This window comes from Calypte anna, chromosome 12 (assembly GCF_003957555.1).
Source record: "Calypte anna isolate BGI_N300 chromosome 12, bCalAnn1_v1.p, whole genome shotgun sequence".
Lineage (NCBI taxonomy): Eukaryota > Metazoa > Chordata > Aves > Apodiformes > Trochilidae > Calypte > Calypte anna.
The window spans coordinates 6322759-6345109 of NC_044258.1; the positions used below are offsets into that span (position 1 = coordinate 6322759).

The 22351-nt window shown below is 41.0% G+C and overlaps 2 protein-coding genes across 11 annotated transcripts in view; both read right to left on the reverse strand.

The window, feature by feature from the left end:
* STAB1 (stabilin 1) overlaps window positions 1–12004 on the reverse strand; it is a 56052-nt gene extending 44048 nt beyond the window's left edge. For 2 of the 4 annotated variants that reach the window (XM_030458237.1, XM_030458238.1), the window contains exons 1-6: window positions 10773–11078; window positions 5110–5246; window positions 3673–3788; window positions 2412–2497; window positions 1325–1394; window positions 384–479 (exon numbers count right to left, since the gene is read on the reverse strand). In XM_030458237.1, coding sequence (XP_030314097.1) covers window positions 384–479; window positions 1325–1394; window positions 2412–2497; window positions 3673–3788; window positions 5110–5246; window positions 10773–10853 — 586 coding nt within the window. In that variant the 5' untranslated portion in view covers window positions 10854–11078. Of the gene's footprint in view, window positions 1–383; window positions 480–1324; window positions 1395–2411; window positions 2498–3672; window positions 3789–5109; window positions 5247–10772; window positions 11079–11953 lie in introns of those variants that run through there. The other 2 variants (XM_030458236.1, XM_030458239.1) reach the window with 2 other exon arrangements.
* A 6438-nt stretch (window positions 12005–18442) lies between these two features.
* The window catches only part of NISCH (nischarin), a 29472-nt gene continuing 25563 nt past the window's right edge, over window positions 18443–22351 (reverse strand). For 6 of the 7 annotated variants that reach the window (XR_003988057.1, XR_003988055.1, XR_003988058.1 and 3 more), the window contains 4 exons: window positions 21803–21956; window positions 21093–21221; window positions 20051–20212; window positions 18443–19820 (listed from right to left, as the gene is read on the reverse strand). Coding sequence is in view for 3 of the 7 variants with exons in the window: in XM_030458273.1 (XP_030314133.1) it covers window positions 19192–19820; window positions 20051–20212; window positions 21093–21221; window positions 21803–21956 (1074 nt within the window). In the remaining 4 variants the exon portion in view is untranslated. The remainder of the gene's footprint in view (window positions 19821–20050; window positions 20213–21092; window positions 21222–21802; window positions 21957–22351) is intronic. The other variant, XM_030458274.1, reaches the window with a different exon arrangement.

Here is a 22351-nt window from a genome sequence, read left to right on the forward strand (position 1 = left end):
CATCTTACCCTAAAAATATCTGGGAATGAAGGCAAATGTAGTTTCCATGGGGCCCAAGCTGGGGATAAAAGCCAGGGTATATAAACAGGGCAGACAGCTCTAAATCACTGGCAGCCTAGGTAGGCAGGTTCTGCAAGACTTAGAAGAAAGGATCTACCTGGTTTTCAGAGAAAGAGGCACAAAAAGAGGGTACATCTTGGGCTTTGTCACAGAGTGTGGAGCAGACCCCAGCTCTTCCCTCTGTCTAGATCTCCAGCACTCAGATCACCTTCCCTCTACATATTCCTAAACTATTCATTGCCCCCCAGCTTTTCATGGGACACAATGCATCCAAGCCCACAGTTTAGCTCTTAAAGCCCCTCTGCAGCCACCAGTGTCTTTACCTTGGTCACACCTGGGGCCAGTGTAGCCTCCATAGCATGTGCAGCTTCCATTCCCTGTGATGCCACTGTTGCATTCCCCGTGCACACAGTCACACTCTGCAAAGAAAAGTCCAGATAGACCTGCCCTGCAGGCACAGGGCAGTGCACAGGCAAATGCTGATCCTGAGCTTGGACCCCTATTTCCCATCAAGAATCCACAGCATGTGTAGCTCCTTTTGAAAAATAAGGCCATGCCAGACAGAGCTTCCAAAAGGCAAAAAGGGCACATCCTGGACTCAAGAAAACAAAGTACTGCCCTGTGAAAACCACCTTTAATGCATGATCTAAACAAGCATTTTAGGCATGTTTTAACCTGCCATTCCTTTAGGACTTCTGCTGCTAGTGTGGAAGGAGAAAGTGTTATGAGAGCCAACCATATCTGTGACACCAGCATTGGTGGTGGTGTGTGTGCAAAACCACCAGGATCACACACCAATCTCACCTATGTGGATACCAGGGAAACAGGAACTCCTTTACCAGCCAGGTTGCACTGATCATAAATCACTTCCAAAAAGGCCATACATCAGAAGCAGCACTGTGAGTATTCATTTTGTAAGGAGGTCAACAGAAAAGGTGGGAGACAAGTGGGGCAGTTACATGAGTCTGGAAAACAGCTGAGAAGTGAGTGTGTATCACTGCAGGGATGTGGGCAACAGCCTGGCTAAAAAGCAAGGAGAAACTGGGATAGCTCTGGTAAGGAGAGAGAGATTTATAGTAGGAAAAATGGACTTGTTTGTGTGAAAGGCTGAGAATCATTTGCCTGATGGGATGGCAGAGAGGGGCACAAAGACAAAATGCCAAGACACCTGCTATTGAAAACTGTCAGCTAGCATTCCTTCCTCCCTTCTGGCACCTCTCTTCACTCAATCTCCTCCTCCTCTTTTCTTGTTCACAGGTATTACCTGACTGACAGTCCGGGCCAAAACGATTTTCATCTCGACAATCCTGGCAGGCAAAACCACTGTATTGCTCCTAGAAGAGTCCCAGAATGTCCCAGATGTTACTTTTCTGTATCACTGTATTGTTCTACACATTGTTATAGTTCAAAGTCTCTCCTCGTATCTGATTTTCTTTGACAGCTGAAGCAATATAGTGAAGAAACTGATCTGTTCAGTGCTGCTTCTCTGCAGCAGAGAAGATCACAGCATAAGCCAACACAGAGCACATGCAAAACTCTGTTTGGCATTGAGGAAACAATGTCCTGATCACAAAAAGACAAGAATGCACCAGATGGATTCCAATTATCACTTTGGAAAAGCAATTTGAAATTCATGAATGCCAATGGGACTTTTGGCATTGATTTTACAGGGCTTGGGGAACTTGAGCATATATTTTAATTGATTTGTCTTTGAATTAAGTCCAAAAAAAACTTTCTCAAAGAAGGGCCCAAGAGGTAAGATTTTGGCATAGCCCTTCTCAATGCTATTAATTAAGGATACTGTAAAAGCACATCGTTCATCAGAGAAAGTTTCAAGTCTGACACTGATCCATTAAACTAAAAATTTTAAAAACATTGCTCTCTACTGTTCCAATGCACTGGACGAACATCTGCCCTCAACTTTCTTTTTATGGTCTCTGTTGCTTTTCCTGAGAGAGGAAGGATCTGTCTGCCAAGGTGCAGAACCAATTCATTTGGGAAGTATATCCTCCAAGTCTGGCAAAGTTGCAGCTCATTAAGAGCCAAGTACCTCAGGGCTTCTTGCAGACACTGATTATTTCAGCTGATCAGAAGGTTAAATCCATACATTTCTTTATTTTGCTTCTCCCCAGGGGCCCTTCACACCTTCCATACCTTCACCAACAGTGTCTTAGTGCTACTGCCAACCACACCAATCTTCCTGGAAAACCACAGACACTGATACTGGAATGAAAGAAGCTGCTAATGATCTTCCAGGCAGAAGGCCAGCCTTCACCCAAGGCATCCACACAGACATTATACAATCCCCCCTGACAAAAGCCCATCACCCACGGAAAAAAGTGTGAACTGACCTTGCAGATGCAGGTCCCATTTTGCTGTATACCATCCAAGCATGTTCCATGGCCATTGCAGGGATTTTGAGAACCACCTGGACACTCTAGCAGGCAAAAGACAGGCCAGAGTAGTTTAGATCAAACAACCAGCACTTCATCCCCCTATCCATTTCCTCTTCCATCAAGCACTCCAGCTGTGCAAAAGCAATGGCCTCTTCACTAGCAAAGTCCCTGTCTGCTTATCCAGTACACCTAACACTGGCCCAGAGCTGGTGAATTTGGCCAGAATTGGCACAAAGGAATGATCTGTTTGCTAGCTAAGAAAAGCCTTTAATAAAAAGTCTAAGGAAAAGTTCCAATGGGCCATAACTAACTACATTTCATCAAAGGCACTGAAACATATTCTAAGGTTGAGCCACTGCTGTGGGCATCAGCAAGAGGCAGTATCAAATATCTGAGGGCAGTTCTGAAGCTCAGGACAGATGGGAGCCTGCTTTGCAAAGAAATTTAGCATTTTCAGCTTTTTGTGAAGTCATGAAGAGCTGGGAACCTGCTCAGACATTCAGGTACCTCCATACTCTGGGGACTACTTTTGAAAGTTTTAGATATGTGATTCCCCTGATGAGGCCAATTGCTTATTTAATCCACTCTGTTCTGAGAACAGGCTCAAGCTCTAAAATGATTTCCTATTTTCTGCATGACTGGGATGTGTTTTTCCATATTCCAGCAATCAGTCAATCAATCACATGAGAATTGCTTAGCTTAGTAGATCTTGCTTTTGGATTTTTTGAGACAAAACAAATTCTCATCACTTGGCAAAAACCTGAGTGAGAGCTTTGTGGTGGTTATTTTCACCTGGGGTTGGAATTGCTAAATAACTTCTGTGGCTGAATGGCTGATAAACTCCAGACTATGCAGGAGCACACGTGGCACACACACTGCAGACTACAGGGACATCAGAAAGAAGTATCTTCCTCTTCCTTTGGAAACTTTCTTAAAGAGGAACAAAAACATCCCTTTCCAAAAGCTTATTTTTATAGAAGAGACAAAAGGAAGTTCCACCAAAGGAGATTATGTTATGTGTTAAATGTAAGAGAATTCAACTTGTCTGAAACAGACATTCTCTCCCCATTATATTCTGAACCTCCCAAAGAGATAATGGAGACCTTGTAGGCATTTGAGGAATAATGAAAATTTATCACCTCAATGCATATTTATTGCCTCCTATTAAAACTGATTTGGCAGCTGAAGAGTGTCATAAAAAGACAAAAGAACTTACCATAGCACTCTGTACCCCAGAATCCTGGACAGCACTTTTTCTCCTCAATTTCCTTCTTACACGTGTGTTGGCACCCTGGCTGGGAAAGGGTATTTTCTCCTAACTTGACAGTGTATCTCAAAAAGAACAATCCAAGATTCATGATTACAACACAAACACACCATGTGCCTGTTAGAGGGTTTCTAAGCAATCCCACTACAGTGCACTGAACTCTCAGTGGAAGGAAGGACCATACATGCATGCACATGAGGGTTTTCACTCAGGTTAGGTTTGCCTAAGGATGCCCCATCTATTTGAGCATCAAAGATTGGCTACAAGAAATATGCCAAGGATATGAGAAAGGACCTCAGGCAGTCTGAGGGCAAGGGGACAGAAATCTTGGTCGACAGAGGGTTACAAAGCATAGAAACAAAGTTAGGATCACCAGGGTGACTCAACATCAACTTCACAGCTGAAGCTGCCTTGAAAGAACAGTCTCCTTGCAGGACTTGCCCCTTTCTGCCTTGCACTAAAGATTCCAGAATAGAATGTTGGAAATTTGGATTTAATAGCCGTGTTATTCACAGATTCTCTATGCAATCTTGGACAACCACAAGAGCAGATAACACTCAGAAAAGCTGCATACACTCACATTATTCTTGCACTTTGTTTTATTTTTGGCACACATCCTTCCCAAAAGGAACTTGGAAATTGTCTCAATAGCACTGCAGCTTTGGCTTCAATCTGACTCTGATGTGTGTCTGTGCAAAAACTGCTATAAACTGCAAAACTGCTACAGCTATTTTTGAAGTGTTTCGACAGAAGAGTGAATCACAGAAAACAGTAGACAATGGAGCTATATATTAACTGTTAACATTTACTACTGAACAGATATGCAAACAATAATCTATAGTGTTTTGTTTTAAAAAAAATGTCCTGGTAAATTCAGTTTTCTTTCACCCTTTTCCTATTAAAGCCAAGCTCAACAGAGTATGAGCAGGGAACACATGAACCAGCAATTGTTGTGAAGCACAGTAGGAAGGTAAAAAGTTCAGAGGATTATTGGTGGAAGCTGGGAGGATATACTAGGGAACTATCCTTATATTATTTTTTTAATAATGCACTATGGAATTCTGGGTCTGAAATAGATTTCTCTGCTAAACAGACCCCTTTTAAATTGCTACAGCAGGATTAGCGAACTCATGCTGTCTAGGGCAAGTCAGAGGTAATTATCATGTCGTTTGTTCAGTGTACATAGAAACTTATGCCCAATAAAACACCCATGGGATTTGCAAGGAGACAAAGGCAACAATAATAGGGGCCATAAAACCTTTTTTATGCATCTGAAAAAACCCACTCCTTGGATCTTTAGATCTCAGAAAAAATACACGTGCTCTCTTGAAGGAGACACTACTCCTTGGCACCAAAACACTAATATGGTTAGGAAACAGACCTTACCTGCAGCCTCTCACTCCTATTCCCTGGGTGATCTTTAACCAGCCTCTGGGACACAGTATTCTTGGTGCTGCAGCACAAGCAGCACACTCTGTATTCAACGTAAACATCGCCTTGACGTTGCATCGCATGGATTTTAACTTCCAAAGAAAAATAAACAGAACAGAAATAAGACCAAAAATAAATTGTTACCTTAGCCATGCATCTTGCCAACCAAAGATATTTCTTTATCAACACTGCACCATTCTTTAGATGTCACAGGGGAGGGCAATGAACAGTGCAGCAGCTGAAAGGAGCACCACACACTCATCTGGCATGTCATGCTGCTGCATGTTGCTGAGCTTGGATCTCAGCTAGAAGGCAGTAGGGCAGATCACAGCTATCTTATCTTTCCTCTATGCCTCACAGCAAAAATTCTAACCATTTCTAAAGTAATCATAATTGTACACTGTTAATTTGAGATGATCTTTTGCAAGCATGGGATAGTGGTATGTGAGGACAAACCCTAAATTAATAACTCTTGCCAGAAGACAATGAATTAAAATGCAACACAGTGTTTCTGTTTTCCATGTCATCGATACAATCCAGTTCACTGGTGGTTCCACTGCTGTTTCATGAGAGGAAGAACTGAATGCATTAGTCCAGTCTATTCCTCAGAGCCCAGGAGCTGCTCAAGCAAATATTCCTCATGGCAACTGTCTTTGAGAGGGAGCAGGGAGCGTGGATTAAAAAACAAAGATGCTCTGCACCTCTGAACACCTGGACAGCCCTTGATGCTTTTACCCTTGGGTAAGAAGGACCCTGTAAACACTGGCAAGAAGACAGGAGGTATGGCTAATTCATATGGCTAGTGATAAATTCATCATGAGCCCTTCCATCCAGCCTCTGGGTGGGACGTCACACAACTTCAGGGGTTCAGGCTTCCTCCCATGGCTTTTCCGTACACACCAATGAAACAGATTCAGAACAGATTAGACACACCACCTCAGAGCAAATCATCACATGCCACCTTCTAATTAAAACTTAAGATTGTACCCCACAAGGGTTTCCTTGTATTCCTGAGCACCTGGAGCCAAGCCTCTGCTTGGAAACATCATTGCTGTTTGCCACTGATAATGGCAGACTAAAGCTGGAAGGCATGAGCTGTGCTTGCCCCAAAAGGTTGCAGACAAAAAAAAAAAACTCAACACACAGCTCACCTCAACTGTGCCTCTACATGCACTGTAGCTTCTGAAAATAAAAATATTAGATGAAATTTTGGGAGGAGAGCTTGATCTAGGAATTTTTAAGCCAATCCTCAACAATGCTGTTAATGCAACAGTTCTTCTGTGCCCAGAACTCTGTTCTGGATTTCCATCAGTAAATCTTAGCTTTGCTTCCTCTGAGCTTAAGCCTAAACACATGCATTTGCTCCAAGCAAGGGAGGAAACTTATGGCTTCCCATCAGTTATCAAGAGCTCAGGAAGGCCCTCCCAGATGACAGCCAGCAGACCCTGTCAGGAAAACCTCCTGAGAGATAACCCTCAAGTCACAAGTCTGCAGGGACATATCCCTGGAACAGTTTCCTGACACACCCACACTCCCTCTGATTGGAGTTGAGCTTTTTCTCATCTTTATGGGTCCATCTTCTGCCTCCTTCCATGCCAATGAAGAATGCAATTCCTGTGTGCCTGATGGCCCCTCACTTAGACAGTAATTTCTAGCTGTGCATCTGGGGCTTTCCTTACTGTACAGTAACCTCCATTGCCTTTGGTAACAGAATCCCCAAGGAACCTGTTATGTGAAGAACTTCCTTGCATTATAAACAGCTCAAAGCCAATCTGAGATCCACCAGTTCCACCTGTCCATGTCCTGTGACCACCAACTTCAGTAATTTTATCCAGAAGGTCAGATATGAGCTTTGCTGATCCTTACTTTTGCACCCCACTGGCACACCATGCCAGTCATGGAGCAAAACAGAGAAGACAGCAAATATGGATGGATAAATGAGGTGCTGCCTCTGATCAGCAGTGCCATTAATGGGGTAGGAAAGAAGCCTACCCAACCAACTGGTTCAAGTACAATTTAGGATTCTGGATTAAAGTTGGGCTTTTGAAAGGAGCCAGCTGAAATCAGGGACCCAGTGCTGACAGAACAGCACATCTCTGCCTTCCTAGTCCACAAAATCCCAGCTTTACTGAGGTAATGGGAATGGGAAGACACCCAAGGAAGAAACACAGAGGGGGATGCCTTCCCATGAGTTATCGTTGTCAGAATTAACACGCAAACCTTTATCAGGTTTCTAAGCCAACCTATCTGTATAAAAAAGACCACACAAACAGTAGAGCATTAAACACTACATAAAAACTCCCCCACCTTCTATTTGGGTTTTATTTCTAGGCATCAGGAGTTAGCTGACAGAGGCCATTAAATGTGTTCTCTGTCATTGTCCTGGGGGAAAACACCATTATTCACATATTATACCATTTTTCTTCTCTTTCCTTCATCAATATGGCTCCATTTCCAAGTGGAGATGGACTCCAGGGGAGAAGGGCTGTTATTCCTTTCTGCTGGCATATTTAATTACTTGCAGGACTCCTGGACTAGACAATTACTGTGGAATATCCCCTTCATGGGACACCTCATGAGCTTTAGGCAGCTTTCCAGTAAGATCATCTTCCCCTTTTTATATGGAAATATGCTTTTGTCAGCAGCACTAGGCAGAAGGAAAGAGGAAGAAAACAGCTGTGTGGAAAATAATTTAAAAAAATATTTCCCTTCTTATTTGAGTGACAGAACTGATGAAACAAACGTTTTTTTCTGGACAGTTTTGTTTCTTGGAAAAGACAAAGAGGGAATAAATGGACATCAATGCAGCTCAGATTTTGGAGAGGATGAATGCTCTGAGGCAGATGGTGTGATTCTTGGGGTGCCCTACAGAGGAACAGGAGTCTGACTCAATGACCCTGACAAGTCCCTTCCAGCTCAGCATATTCTATGATTCTATAAAAGAAAAAACCAGGAGTTTGAGTCAGAAGTGGCTGCTGGGGCAGAGCCTTGCGGAAAGCAGTGATGCACTGCTACCTTAGCTCATCTCTAATCATCTGTTTGAAGATTCTGGGAAGGAAGGAGCTTGGGGGAATAACATCCTCTGTGATTCAGCAATGATGCCTGGTGGACCAAGAGTCAGTGAGGTGCACAGTGGCTACATCAGGGAAAGGGTGAAATCAGTCTCTGTTCTGATGGGATGATGTTATAAGCCTAGACTGTACCACACTTCGGCTACAAAGCAACAGAAAAGGACAAGTGGTGCTCTCAAACAAATCCAAAACTAAAGGAGACTTTTAAAACAGAAGACACCTAGCTGTAGCTGAAAGAAGTTAAGAGGCAGGGTTCCTCTGTCCACACTGAGCTGTTTTTCCAGGGCTGGCCTGTGCTCTGTCCCTGCACCAAACACCCATGTGCAAGAGCAGCTGCTGCCCTCTGTGTTAGCTTAGACATTTGAGCTTCTGGGTGCTGCAGTGTTTTCTTTGCTTCTCTCACTCTGATACAGTCCCTCAATTCTCAAGTCCTCAAGTTTCTCTTATTCCACCTCAAGAGCACAAGCTGGGGAGTTTTTTTAAGGGTTAGTTTCATTTCCTTCATTTTTACCTTTTACCTTTTCCTCCCAAGCTGTAACACAAACCCTGTACGGCAAACCCACGAAGATGAAAGAAAAACACATTTAGACATCAGTGTTTGGCTCCAACAGTCCTGGGAGCCAGTTCTGGAAATAGTCATTATCTAATGAATCACCACATTTCCAGTGCATTTGCCCTTTATGTAACAGAGCTGTAGACACATGCTTGAGTCATTATAGTCATGCACATTTCCAAGACAGGCTCAGTATCTGGACAGACCAATAGCTCCTGGACACACAAACCCTTTGCACTTCTCCAAGGAAGACACTTTTCAGCACAAGGATGAACAGAGAGAATGTAACACAAGATCTACTGTTGCCCAGGGTGTTTTCAACCCTCTTAGCTGTAGAGCACGGGAGGCACAGAGATGGAAAGAACACTCCCTGCCTTGCCCACCTGTCTCAATTCCTCCTCCAGCAGTCTGGGACCGGCATCCTCCCAGAAGAAAAACCTGTGTGTTTCTCACATCTACTGCATCTTCCCCAGCCCGTACCAAGAGGTACAGAAAAACAAATCAGGCCAATAGATTTGCTGTCATGTTTGAGACATCAAATCAGAGCACTGAGGTAAAATACTTGTAAAAAAATTAGCACAAAATTTCTTTTCTCTCTTGATGGCCCCTGCAAGGCTCCTGTAAGCCAATGGAGGCTTCTTGTGGAGTCACAGCACTTATATGACAATCAGATCCAATGGCCATCCTAAACTATTGGAGAAGACTTCATTAGACCCTTTTTCCCCCCATATCTCATTACAACCTTTCAAGTATTTCTTCTCCAAAAAGAGGGAATCTTTTGGGGGGGGAAGAACTCTAAGAAGGTGTTTTTCCTGGATTAAGAAAACTGCTCCAAAGGTGATTCAAAACATTTTACTTCTCCATGATTCAGTACTCATTACTTGATATTTTAACACTTTCATACCAAGCCACACACCTCAGGGATTACAGACATCAGCACAGTGTCTCCAAGTCAAGAGACCAAAATTTTCCACCAGCTGAAGATGTGAGCCCATGCCTCTGAATTCACTGATGTTCTGGAACCCATCTGCCTGGGACCCAGGGCTCCAGACACAAAACCCACCAGTACGGACACTTCTTCAAACAGTGTTTGTGCACAAGTCACCCTAGTTAACCTAAAAGCTCAAAGATTCATGAGGTTCTTACCTTATTTGTATACTTATTAGTTAGTTCTGGCCTTTTTACAAATCGCTCTGCACACGAGATTCCACCCAAAGTTCTAATACTGAAGCATCTTTTCAGTGGTCTGTTTTTTTCTCAAGTATTTCAGACTCAAATGTATCTTTCTTAGCTCAGGGTTTGTCCACTCTCCACAAGGCCCCTCTTTGTCATTCAAGACAATAAAAGCTTTCCATAGCTTATATTTTCAGGAATTAAGATTTCCAAATAACCCACACAGCTTCTGAGTTTGCAGGCAAGTTCATTCCTCCAACAACAATATAGTACAAATCAGTGTGAATTCTAGCCTACAGAAAATGGGATGCCTCACCACAGAGCCTAAAGTACAGATCTACAAAGACATCTTTTTCTAGATGCTGCTGCTAAAGACAAGAATAGAGATAAAGGAATAAAAATAAAATCAACAAATTGCAACAAAACCAAACCAACATTGAAACTATTCCACACTCCTCACCGGGAAGCTGCTAGGAAATGTACTTGAAACAAAGTATTTGCTCTGCTGCAAAGTCACAATTTGATGATATCTTTGAAAAATTTTTAATAAAATTCTCCGGGGAAACTTTTGGACCTGTCCTGCTGGATGCTAAGCTCCTATTATATGAACCAAAAACAGCAAAAAACAAAGATGCCAAGTGTATTCCTTTCATATTGCTACTTCTCAACTCAGTGCTGAAGACAAATGCAAACTTAATCTGATCAAAACCTCAGGCAGCTCCGTTGAACCTTATTTTTAGTTCAGTTATGAAGATTATTTTGCAGCTGAGTGTCAATGAAAAAAGGAGTTCAAACATTTAAACAAAGACTCACAGACTTACCTTCTGACTCTGGCAGTCAGTTGTGGGAGTGAGGCACGCTGCTAGGAAGAAAAACAGCAATCCAGGAGGATGCATTTTCATGCTTTTACAGGCAGGACCCTTTCCACAGAAGGGTGGTGATAGAGGCTGCAATTTCTGTAAGATAAGTCCGCCTACTAAGAATCAGCTCCAAGACAAACCAGAGGTTAAAAGTAAACAGGGAGAGAACATTTTTGCACTGTGCTCTTTGGCTGCAAAGCCTTCAGAAGTGGATCTGTTACTTCTAGCATTATGTCTCAATCAATACCACCTTTTTCTTTCTTTCTATTCTTTTTTTAAATGCACAAGCAGAACTCCTTAGTAAAAGGTTTACTGAAAACAGGAACAGCTACGGATTTCCTCTTACATATCAGTTCAAAACAGAAGGAAGGAAATCCTTAGTTTTCAACTAATTGGAATGAAAAGAGGTTAACTGTGTGCTTAACTGAAGGCAAATCCAATGGACAAATTTAAATCCCATGAATTCACAAAGTGTAAGTTAATTTCCTTTTACCACTGATGTTAATATGTCCACACCACCTCAAACAGAAGGTAGACCAGACCACTGCCTGTCCCAGAGTATGCATGAACAAAGCCATGTGAAATGCTGCACTTCAGAGCAATAATGTAAACACATCCTATCAAGCAAGCAAGCAAGCTCTTTGGGAAGCCTTTGATATTTATTTAAAAATATTTGAGTTTCTCAGCAAGAAAAGCATCACATATTTCAGGTGTTATTGCAGCAGTTTTCAAACACTGCTAGCAGGTTGATGAATCCAAGGAGCACTTCCACAGCACTCAGGAGAGTCCCAAAATGGGATTAAAAAAATACATGCCAGCCTATGGTATAGTTTGCAATTGAATTTCTTCTTTTGAACATTACAAATGACCAAGAATTGATTATAAACAGATTTTACATATACTTTGTCTCCCTATATTGCCAAGAGAACCCCTTCAATTGAGCAGTATAAAGACTGCTTCTCTTAGAAACTAAACCTACTGAACAATTAAGGTTTGTTTCAATTTTTGAGCCATTAATAGTACATGAAGGCTCCTAAATGAAATCAGGATAGGAAGCTACTCTTGTCTTTACATAAATATCTGAAAGCATTATTTTTTTTGCCCCCCATGTTAATACAGAATGTAAGAACTGCCATACTTACTAGTGCTGTTAATTGTGCTTTACCTCTTCCTCCATCCTACAGAGCCAGCAGCATGATGAACAGCAAGCACTGTTATATCCTGCAGTAACAGGAAGCAGATAAGGCACACAACCATCCACTGTGACCCATGTGAGAAGTACCAGCCCACAACTCAAGCTGACAACTCAGCCCACTTGGCCTGTTACAGGGCAACTGCATCCCTGAGACCATCACTGCCCAACAGTCGGCCACTCAGTCAAGGTCAGAAGGTCCACACAGCTCTGGAAACCATTTGGTACTCCACAGATCTGTGAAATGAGGCAGAGACAGCACAGATCAGTCCAGCTCTGGTGAGATGGTCAAATGGTAACTGGACAGTGGGGACATCCTTGTAGAAGAGGACATTACTATGGAAGCTGTACAATCCTGTCTATACATAGGGTCATTGTGCCAGACTGGCTATGAAAAGAGAAGACTCAGACTGCTTTGCTGCTCCCTGCCACCTGCTAGGCACACACAGCTAGAATAGGCAGCCTAGAGGATGCTGGTGTTTTCCAAGAGCTGGTGGTTTAACACAAGGATGCAGTTGCCAGTACTGGGCATCAGCAGATTGCTTTCAAGGTGAAAATAGCTTAACCTGAGGCACTTGAGAAGGCATGAGGATCTTTTAATGAATCTGCAGACTGTTTCTTAAATGGATCAAAACTGGTACATGGGGAGGACACACAAAGGCTTTGCACTGCTGCTAATCATCACTGTATCTGACCTACTGCAAGGAAACTAGGAAGGGGAGAGAAAGAGCTGGGAAATTCTGTATGAACTAAATAGAACAGATTCACAGCAAGATCAAAAGTTTCACACTTTCCTTATCTGACTATATTTCATTTTAAAGGCAAGCAATGCAACAGCAACATAGAGGGTAAAAATTAAAGCACTGAGTAGTGCTATTGTAGAGCAGCAGAGCATAAACTGAAAGATCAGGTCATCATCATCAGATGATGCTTTCCTGACCAAGTGGCACACTGAGTGTTTCAGCCACTGGGTATGATCTGCTCTAAGAGAACAGAAACAATTTGTTGATCACTGCTTCTGAATCTGGAACAGCAAAATCTGCATCAACTTCAGATCTACATGGTTCTGGGAATTGGTAACAAGGTGAAGCATCAACCACCTCCACATCAATGGGCAGCCAAGAGCCCTTAACAATGCCAAGTGCACAATAGAAAGATACCAACGTACCAAATTACTGCTTCTCTTACACTGCTCCTGTTATTTTTTGATAGATGGATTATTCCTAGGGATTTTCTCATGGATGACACAAATAAAAAGTTTATGCCTTAGAGGCAAAATGCAGTGGATCAACTAACTGATTAGTTATTGGATCCCACTGTTTTGTCCAACCAAAGCATTTCAATCTTGAGAGACAGGGAAACTGAAAACTCCCACCTATATCAAGGGGAAAATTTACAGGCAAGACTTACAATGATGTCAGTATTTGATTGAAACAGGATTGCACAAATCCAATTGTAAATCATACAGTAGAATTTGTCAGCTGCTAGGGTGTTTGTGAGGTTTAGCATGTGGGCTTTTGTTTGTTTTGGAAAGCATGGAGGTTGACCTATTAGTGAAGGATTGTACTGCAGAAGAAGGTTTAGCACTTGAAGTCCTATGTGTGTGTCTCAGAATCATCATCTTCAAATTCCAGCCCGGACAGCCAACTCCTACAAAACACTAATAGCTTACCTTGTGGTCTGAGTCTCCCAAATCATCAGCAGATTGCCAGCAAGCATCAGCACTCAGGCTTTTTTCACCACTCAAGTCTTCTTGCTTTATATATGGCTTAGGACCTCTAAAATAATTTATCTGAGACATGGTATTTTTTTCTGCCAACACATCAACATTCAGAGTTGAGAAACTGCTGTGAAGAACTACTCAACCTGTTCCATGGGAATAAACATCACCTGGGTAAAGGCACAGGATACAGCTATGAACCTTTCCAGGCTCCTGCCTGTGTCACACTCTGCATTTTAAAATGCTGGGTCACCAGCTCTCCTCTGTGAAGTGTGTGCAGCCCTGGCTGGCTTGGGCAATTTCCTGCCATTGAAATCTTTTGTTTAAGCAATCTTTACAGAAACTACAGAGCCAAAACAAATGGTTTACCATCCAGTCCACAAAGCCACAGTTTCTGTGGAAGCTGACCATTCAATTATATCCACAGTGAGCAACACTTTTATTCCCCTCTCCTGGGAGAGTGTGGAAAGAACACAGTCGCTTCACTCCAAATCATGTATTAGAAAGCTGTGAACCTAAAGAGGCACTAGCAAAGGATTGCACAGGCCTCAGGCCAGAAGTGCTTGTGTGTAGGAGAGGGACAGCTGAACCATTCTTACTGAGCACACCTCTGAGCCTACATTTTTGTTTTTTCTCTCTTGACAAGTTGGAAGGAACAGGAATGTTAAAACTTGCTGATAAAAGCAAAAAAAAGTAAATCAAAAGGTCACACAGCAAGTAGGAGACTGTTTCTCTCTCACACTCTCACATACATACAATGGTTCAGTCCAAGCAGACAGGTAGAGCTGCCTGAGCACAATGTTGTTGTGTGATTCAGGAAGAAATTATCATGGCTGTATCCTGTTAGTTCAAAACCTTGAAGGGCAGAGGTACAAATGTCAGTTCAGAAATACTGTAACTCTTGGCCTACTAATTGCTATTGACTCCCAGTTCCTTTACACACACTCTTGTAGTGAAAGCCAGCGACCTATTTCCATCTCCTTGTTTTACTTTTGTACTTTTTCCCATCTATTAAGCAGTGCCCTGGGATTGTGCTGGGAAAGTCAGGAACTAAATTCCCTACAGATATTAAATTTGAATTAGCTGAGTAAAACTGCACAAACAGGCTGAGTTGCTGAAACTCAGCACCTGTTCCCATCAGCATGACCAAAGAGGCAGTGTCTTTTGCTAAGGTGGTGATGCTTACCCTTCATGTACTGTTACTCATAAGGGACTGAAAGGACCTTTAATGTGTTTGCCTGAAGCTACAGCAAACACTTTGCTGAGGATTGCACTGAAGTGCCTGCCAGAGAACAGCATGACAGAGGTAACAGTTGGAATCCCAGTCAGTGTTTTCAACATCTTTAATGATGCTGGGAGTTCTCATCATTCTCTACAAGATCTAAAGCATGAGGGCTTAGTGCCCAGCCTACCAACTCTGGCTCTGACTATTCATGCATCTACAAGTGTTTTCTTTTTCCAGTGTTGGCCAGTTCTCCTTCAGCATCTCCTTGGCCTAATGGATTTGATATTCCCCTTTTTCCATATCAATTTTTAGCTTTCCAAGTTACTAAATTCCTTTCATTATCACAGATGGCAGGAAACTGCAGTCTGTTCTGAGCCACTGCTTCGTACCTTTTTCTCATGTTGCTGCTTCTCCACTAAAGATTTGGTATGCGTGAAGATGTATAGCACAGGATTGTTTGAAGATTTTTACCACAGTAAACATTTCCATCAGACACATTCAAGCAAGAAGCAGTGGCATTTGGTGTTACTTCAATTATTTTTTTAAAAGACACTCCTTATCTAGGTTGACAAGAAGAGGAAGACAAGTCAAAGGGGCTGATGTAAATACATCACTGTGCAGTGATTCTACAGCCAGGCAGATGACAGAGCCCTGTAAAAGCAGCATGGGAATGGGCACAGGACAGGATACAGGTCATGCTGTCATTTCTTCTTGCAGAGAAAATACTTTTGCTCAGGTCAGCACCTCATTTACTTTCCTTCCTAATGAGATTCATTTACCATTTTCCAATTGTAATACAAGGGAAGTTTTAAAACCTTTGGCAAGATCCTCAGCAGATGACACTGAACTTAATAGCCAGGGCCTTCCTAGGGGGGCACACACCTATGGCAGCTGCAAAGCCAGATTATGGAAGTCTAAGAGGGTACAGGAGATAATTTCCTGGAAAAGTTCTCCCCATCTGCCCACACATGCACCTGGTCATAACTTCAGCTACTTACTGTCTTCCTGTTACACAAGGATTAGAAGCTGTAAAAGATTTTAGTATAAAGGATTACTGAAGAGCAATACACAAACAGGACTTTGTAGTGCTCTTGTAAAAACAAGAAGAGATCAGGACAGTTCCATGTGACCACAACTGCTTACAAAGCTACTTCATTTTGCAAAACTTTCTGTAGAAACTAACTGTGGAAAGGTCTGAGAAGTCTTTATGAAATGAAACAATCAGCCAGGTAATAAAGTTTAAGTTGAAGTATTGGGCATTTTCAAGGAAAATGCATTTAAATAAATCCCTATATTTCAAAACAAAAGATTACATTAGAATTAGACAAAGACAACTGACTGGTGCTGAGGAATAATAGTGAATAAGATTTTTCACTTAAACATTGCACTTAAATGAACAGAAATTTAAACTGAGAAAGCATTGTAGCTTCAGCAAGTTTTAACACAGGGAAAAGAGCAGGGGATCAGGTAGCTGGTGGCAGAAAAGGGGAACTTACTGGCTTGGGTTTGGTTAGTTGCTTTTTTTCCAGGTAAATATGAATGAGACAGTGTCAGGAAGACACTTTACTTTGCACAGCCCATGCTTTACCTGCAGGCTATTAAAGGTTATTTATTGAAGAAATGCCCTGAAAATAAACAATTCTAATAGCACCACAGATTAAATGCATACTGCAGTATTTCTTGATTCTTCAATTAAGTATCTTAATGAACTATTGAACATTCTGTATATCTTAAAACATAAGTGTTTACCAAGACCAAGGAGGTATTGTACCTGTTTCCTAATAATCTTATCCAAAGGGACAGATTCAATGTTTTAAAAAGCTGTGGATTTAAAAGAAATCAAATTTAATCACAACTGTATTCTTACTGCAATAGACTCTGAGGAGAGATCTTAACTACTCAAACTATGTGACAAGCAGGGGGTTACCCTGGTTTATTCTAATACTTGATTCTGATATATGCTAGTGTATTAAAATACATTGGAACATCTGGGATTTACAAAGGATGCTTAGAAACAGAACTTGGGTCTATCTCAAGCACAAAGCATCCCTCAGGACAGGCCATACAAATTAGATGGAAGTAGGGTTGACTTATCCAGAAACTTATGAAAAGTGTCACCCTCAGTATGAGAGGCAGAAGTATCTAATTCACATTAGCTCACACCCTAGGTGGTTCCAAAGGACCCATTAGATTCCCTCTGCACACAAACCATATTGTAAGTAACCTGTTGAGCTGGTAAGTTCTTTAATGCTTGAAGATCAGACTATCAGTTGCCGCAGGCTTCTCCTAAGTTCTCCCTACAAGAATTACAGAGTTAGAAAGAGCTAAGGAAGTCCTCAACTTTAAATTATTTTATTCCTAGGATTTTTGTTTTATAAATTAGCTTTTTCTACCCAATGACAATTAAGCTGAAATTATTATCAGTATCCTTGAGATTTCAGGTAACAGAAGACCTCTACAGTACAGAAAACCTGGTTTCCCCAAAGTGTCTACAGTAACTGCCTTAATTGCTCAGTCCAAGGCTAAAGGGGATATAGGTTTCCTCTGCTGAACCAAAAGCTGCAAACAAGTAATGCTCCTCACCTCTTTGGTTGCCTGGGGAACTTCACTGCATCCTGCAATACAATTTCCATTTGGCTGCCTGTGCCTGTCATCCTTGGACTGAAGAAACATTCATAGACTCCAGAGTCCAAAGAGCACATCCAAGCTCTCCATGAGCACGCAAAAATAATCCACAGAACTACCAAATTCCCTGTGGAACTTGCCATTTCTGAAGAAAACTCAACTTGTTTGGACCAGACCCTCAGCAATGTGTTTGCAGTTTGCCCTGTCTTGAGTTTGACTGGTGTACCTCCAGAGCTCTCTGCCCCACTACATTTTTGTGCTTTTTCAGAAGCATCAGTTTTAAGCAACATCAGCTGGCATGTACATATCATAGAACTGAAGAACGTCAGGCTGGAAGGCACTCCAAGGATCACCTGGTCCATCCCTTTCAATATTATTGCTTATGAGATGTCTCAGCACCCTGTCAAGCTGAGACTTAAAACTTCCCAAAATATCAAAACTGTCCTTCCCTTCTTAATTGCAGTGGATGCAGAACAATCTTTTTCTAAGCCTCAGTCTTTGTATTCATAATAGTGAGCAGGGAGGGACATTTTATTGTTATGAGGGAGGCTGAAACTTGCTGGACCTGGTAATTTTCAAGTTAAAAATCACAGTTTGGAAAGCAAATCCCTGGCATCTTACGGAGAAGCAAAAGTACTTGAAAGAAATCCTTCCTAAATTGCACTTAGAAGATGTAGATCCTCAGTTTCCATGGCTCACTTGTATTTCTGGACCAGTACACACTTGGTATAGAAGAGCAAACTATTTCCTTCTTTCATCTTGCTGCATTTCATATTTTACAATACACTCTAGGAACATATGTGCTGCTGAACTGCCATATGGTATCTGCAAACACAAGACAAACTTGAATAAAGACAAGGCCAAAAGAAAACTGTCGAATTACACTTTATTTGTATTGACAAAATAGGCAAAAGAAAGACTTTGTGTTGGGAGATACAAATTCATTATTTGCTGACAAAATGCTCATATACCCTTGTTGGGTATTGTGACTTTCAAGACAATGCTGAGCTCTTCAACCAGCAATTCTTTATCCTAGAATAAAGAATGCACATGAAACTAAGTTTATATGAAAATTTGTCAACTGCTTTGGCTCAAATTTTACTGCTAAGTTCATGGTTGGCAGCAAATAATTACATTTGGCCTCAGAGAAAAACCTATGTAAAACTGTAAGATCATTAAATAATAAGCATTAGCAGCATACCAAAATACTTCTTGTACAAAGAACATTGCACTTGAACATACACAAGCATTTACCCTTATTTACATATTAGAATTTGTATAGAACAGCAAGACTGATATATACAGAAAAATAGTGGAAACCTTAACAGCCCTAGACAACAGTGTATCTAGTGTTGACTCCTTAATTTTTCCATACAGTTTCCCAGAATGTCTTGTGATTTTTCTCACTATGTACTACTGCATAAAAAATAGACTTTATAAGCAGTTCAGTCCCCAGTTAACACTGAAATATTCCTATGAACTATTAAATGTTCACTGCACTAGGAAGCAAGGGAGTCCAGGTCAGCTCCTTATAGAAAAAAACAGAACTTAATAGGTGCTATTTAATCACTGTGCTTTACCTTGTAGGAGACACTGAAATTCCTTGGCTGTGCAATAATTACCCGGTGAGTTCCAAAGGCAGCTCTCTACCACACAGGATCTCCCATTGTCTTGCAAGCAATGAAATTAACTTCTCCCTGCTTTCTGCACTTGGGATAAAGATGTACCACTGGATCTCTCTGCTCCTACTGACTTCTTCTTTAGCATTTCCCTTTGGGGCACTGTCAGTTTCTCCAAAGTGATCCAGTGTCAAATTCTGCATCAGATCCTGATTCTGAACATCATCAAACACAAATGTAAGGGCCTGTGGATAAGTCTGATAACCCATAAGTACTCTATCTAAATCCCGGATTCGTCGTCCATCTATAAGCTGATACTTATCTCTCTTGGGTGGTTCCTTAGCAAATTCAGGTAGTGGGTAACTGATATAATCTTCATTGAAGAGGAACAAGTCAGAGCTGGTTAATATAAGTGTTTTAGGTCGAAGTGAACTATTGTTTTGGACAGATCCTTCAGTCTGATTTACTTGAAACGCCAACACATACAGAAGGATGTTGAGGGACTGAAGATTAGTCAAACCTTCCATCTTCTCTGCCACTAGAAAAGCAAGGTCCCCAATTTCCTCTTCATTTGGATAAATAAATTTTACTCTGCTAGAATGAATTAGTTCATAATTCTCCATTTTTCCTGCAAGAAACGCATAATACTTTATTTAGTATTATACAATATTATCAAATACTTATTTTAATTAACATGTTCAGGAAAGGCACATGTAAGAGAAAATCAGAGAGTTTAAAGTATCAAATAGGAAACAATTGTTGCATAAATTTCCATCAAAACAGTTTTTAATCAGTGCACTTTATATGATGCATGAAGTATGTCTAAGTAACTCATGACACACAGAAAAGACCATTTACCTGTGGTTTTACTCCCAAATTCAGAGTAGAAGTCTTTATCTGCTGGCTCAGGTGAAGGTGTACGTGCAAGTAATGATAAAACTGCCATAAGCTGCTGTATGAAGGTGTGAGTGTTGTAACTGTCTCTTGTGAGGCAGGTGACTATATGATCTGCAGAGTGCCCTGGCAAGAAGACAGAATATAAACCACTCACACATCTGTAACATATCCTAAAAATTTCTTCAACCAACATGCAACTGTTACCAAAAAAGATGCAAGCATTCTTTCTCCTGAAAGCATACATGCTTCAGAAAGCTTTCAAATCCTTGGAAAAGAACAACAAACCTTAATCCTTAAAAAAAATGGAAGGATTTAGCTGCTCTTGATTTAAAATACATATGCTTATGAGTTTACTATTTGACTGCTGATGCACAGGTTCAACCTTATTACACTTATTACAATTTATCTTACAGAAAAAACTGCCCTTGGTTTTCTTTGTTATAAGCAAAGTTCTGCACTGGAGATTTTGGATTTTTTTTTTCCACTCAAGGTCCCAAAACAATGAGAAGACCTTTTAGAACACAGGGTTGTATGGACCACACATAGTGGTGTGACTCTGAGGCAAAGCACCAGCCCAGAAACTTTACCCATGTTTCTCCCATTACTTTTTAAGCTGCCATCATTACTTCTGATAAACTTTAGGGCCTCGTTTTCCATCCAAAAACTCAACTATCAAAAAAGTATTTTGCAACATGGGTAGTACCTTATTCTTACTCTTTATTACAAGCCAAAGCCTCAGAACATCAGATTTATAGTACTTGTGTGACCAATTCATTGATATTAAGGTTTTCCAATTACCTCAATTACAAGATGTTACAAAACAGTATTATCAGCCTACTGGTACAGCACCAACAGTATTACCTTAGCTAAGTTTCTTCAAAGGAAATGCAGCAACAAAAAGCCCACACTCTTCCATCTCACTAATAAAATCCAGTAATCCATCTAAGACAAGACTAAACACAAAAACACATCTGGAAGAAATGGAAGCATAAGATGTACTCACCAGTAATTCGGAAGTACTGGTCAAACAGACCAACATTGACTGACTGCAGGTCGTTGAGTTTTAGCACAAAGCAGCAAGAGAGGTGGAAAGAATTATTTTCACAGTCTGAGTTTTCTTTGTTCCAAAAATCTGTTGAAAAAGGATAGATGATAAAAAGTCAAAAAGAATTATTCAGTTATTATTCTTTCCATCAGCATGCTTTTTCTATTTATATCTTGTACCTGTATCACACTTTAAGGAAGAAATTAGGAAGGTGCAACAGTGGCTAATAATTTCTAAAGCAGATACAATTAAAGATCCTCATTAACAGTAACTTGAAGTAGCTGTCACACGTCAGATTTACAGAAGCAGATGCATTAAAAATCACTTAAATGAATTGAATGCACACCATGAGCTTCATTAGCCTTTACTTACTATTTTGTCTATGAAAGCGCCTTTAGCAAGTGATGCTAAGGACTATGAAATGGCATCTGAGACAAGCATGGCCACAACAGCACGTGGAATGGCCTCTTTGAGAAGCAGTCATGACTCAACACCCTGGGTTTTGAACATAAAAGCCTCACGGGTGTACTCTGCATTTAGCAAACTCTCCTTCAACCAGGGGATCCAAGTCAGAGCACTGACCAAAACTGGTACTTAAACTGAAGACAAACATATACAGACAGGTATTAAGTTGGTAGCCTTAATAAACATCAAAATAGCTATCTGACCTGACTGGTGTTCATCAGCATGAATGAAAGAATCATCCAACAGAAAGTAAATAGCTTTTGTTGAGAGAAGCACACACGCCATCACTTCCACATTGGGAGTCTTGTAAAATAGAACTGAAGACCACATGAGATGTCTCAACTCCTCATTTTCCACCTGTGACAAAATTTATTTCATAAATCAGTTGCATACTTCAATGTTTCACTTCATCTTAGATGCAACTTTAGACTACTAGAAAAATAATTTCAAAATATGAAGTATCTGAATGCTACAAAGAGCAGAAGTTCACCTCAAAGGTGCTAAATGCAGCAGCTTTGTTCAGCAGCAGTGAACACAGTAGCAGCCTACTGAAAATTTATTTGCAAAACAAGTTTTTCAGTTGTGTTCTAGCTGTTATAAACACCTATTACATAAGCATCTAATACACAAGAAAGATTTTTTTAGAACAGACACTGCAGACAATTTTAATCAACAGAAAAGCAGTGCAACCCATCCCTCAACGAGCTTGGATTCAAAGATCTTGAGATGACAGCAGCACAGATTGCCACTTC